Source organism: Melozone crissalis, unplaced genomic scaffold, assembly GCF_028551555.1.
Source record: "Melozone crissalis strain CALT ecotype California unplaced genomic scaffold, PUWL_Pcris_2 ptg000104l_1, whole genome shotgun sequence".
NCBI lineage: Eukaryota > Metazoa > Chordata > Aves > Passeriformes > Passerellidae > Melozone > Melozone crissalis.
In genome coordinates, this window is record NW_026535881.1 from 653,247 (window position 1) to 654,875 (window position 1,629).

At 48.7% G+C, this 1,629-nt stretch overlaps 1 protein-coding gene across 1 annotated transcript; it reads left to right on the forward strand.

The window, feature by feature from the left end:
• Positions 1-487: 487 nt before the first annotated feature.
• Positions 488-1,393, forward strand: LOC128947404 (olfactory receptor 14J1-like; the record flags this gene model as incomplete). The annotated part of the gene is made up of 1 exon (XM_054291663.1): positions 488-1,393. A coding segment is annotated over exon 1 (906 nt), but the record flags the coding sequence as incomplete, so codon positions are not given.
• Between the last annotated feature and the right edge of the window lie 236 nt (positions 1,394-1,629).

A 1,629-nucleotide genomic window follows, 5' to 3' on the forward strand; every position in this document is an offset into this window, starting at 1 on the left:
GAGAGGAACAGCTCCCAGAAGGCACACCTCCAGGCACCCAAGAGCCAGACCAACCTTGGATATATTTTCCTTGTCCAGAAACAGAGAACAAAAAGGAGAGGAGAGTTTAGGGAAATTTATTTTGAAATTGGAGTTATCGAAGAATGCACTTTCTTTTCCAAGGAAGTTTTACGTGTGATCACCTTGAAATACAGAGAGTTGTAATGAGCAAAGACACCTGTGTGGGGATCAGCTCGTCTGACTGCACTGAAGCACAGTTGCCCTGTGTTCCCTCTGGGCTCCCCATTGTTCCATATGAGACCAATGCTGAAGATAAAGCAGTAACTTAGCAGCACAAATTCAAACTCATAAAAGATTATAAAGTCCCCTCACATGAAGAGAAAAAATTTGGAGGGGATTCCAAATAAAATAGCATAAGATTGATTCAAAGTTGATCCCACACTGTCAATGTCTTCTTTCAACAGTCCATGATGCCCAGAGTGAAGAAATGTCCAACAACAGCTTCATCAGGCACTTCCTCCTGCTGGCATTGGCAGACACGTGGCAGCTGCAGCTCCTGCACTTCTGCCTCTTGCTGGGCATCTCCCTGGCTGCCCTCCTGGGCAACGGCCTCATCATCAGCGCCATAGCCTGCGGCCACCATCTGCACACACCCATGTTCTTCTTCCTGCTCAACCTGGCCCTCACTGACCTGGGCTCCATCTGTACCACTGTCCTCAAAGCCATGCACAATTCCCTCTGGGACACCAGGGACATCTCCTACACAGGATGTGCTGCACAGCTCTTTTTCTTTGTGTTCTTCATGTCAGCAGAATTTTCCCTCCTGACGATCATGTGCTATGACTGCTACGTGTCCATCTGCAAACCCCTGCACTACGGGACCCTCCTGGGCAGCAGAGCTTGTGCCCACATGGCAGCAGCTGCCTGGGCCAGTGCCTTTCTCTATTCACTGCTGCACACAGCCAATACATTTTCCCTGCCCCTGTGCCATGGCAATGCCCTGGGACAGTTCTTCTGTGAAATCCCCCCGATATTCAAGCTCTCCTGCTCAAATTCCTACCTCAGGGAACTGGGGCTTCTTGCTGTTAGTGTGTGTTTAGCACTTTGCTGGTTTGTGTTCATTGTTTTCTCCTATGTGCAGATCTTCAGGGCTGTGCTGAGGATCCCCTCTGAGCAAGGACGGAACAAAGCCTTTTCCACCTGCCTCCCTCACCCGGCCGTGGTCTCTCTGTTCTTCATCACCGCCTCATTTGCCTACGTGAAGCCCCCTTCCTTCTCCTCCCCATCCCTGGATCTGACCCTGTCAGTTCTATACTCGGTGGTGCCTCCAGCCCTGAACCCCCTCATCTACAGCCTGAGGAACCAGGAGCTCAAGGCTGAAGTGCGGAGACTGATGACTGGATGGTTTCAGGAACATTAAACTAAACAATTTCTGCAAATCACTCATAATAAAAGTCGTCTTTGATACTTCTTGATGGTTTCATTCTTGGGGTTGCTTTTCTTTCTATTATTTTTTTCATATTGCCTACAAATAAATGTCAATGTTTGTGCCATTTCTCGTGTAATTTCTCTCCACTTTCCCTGTGGCCACAGACTGTATCAATGAGGAGCTGTGCTCTCAGTGGCTTT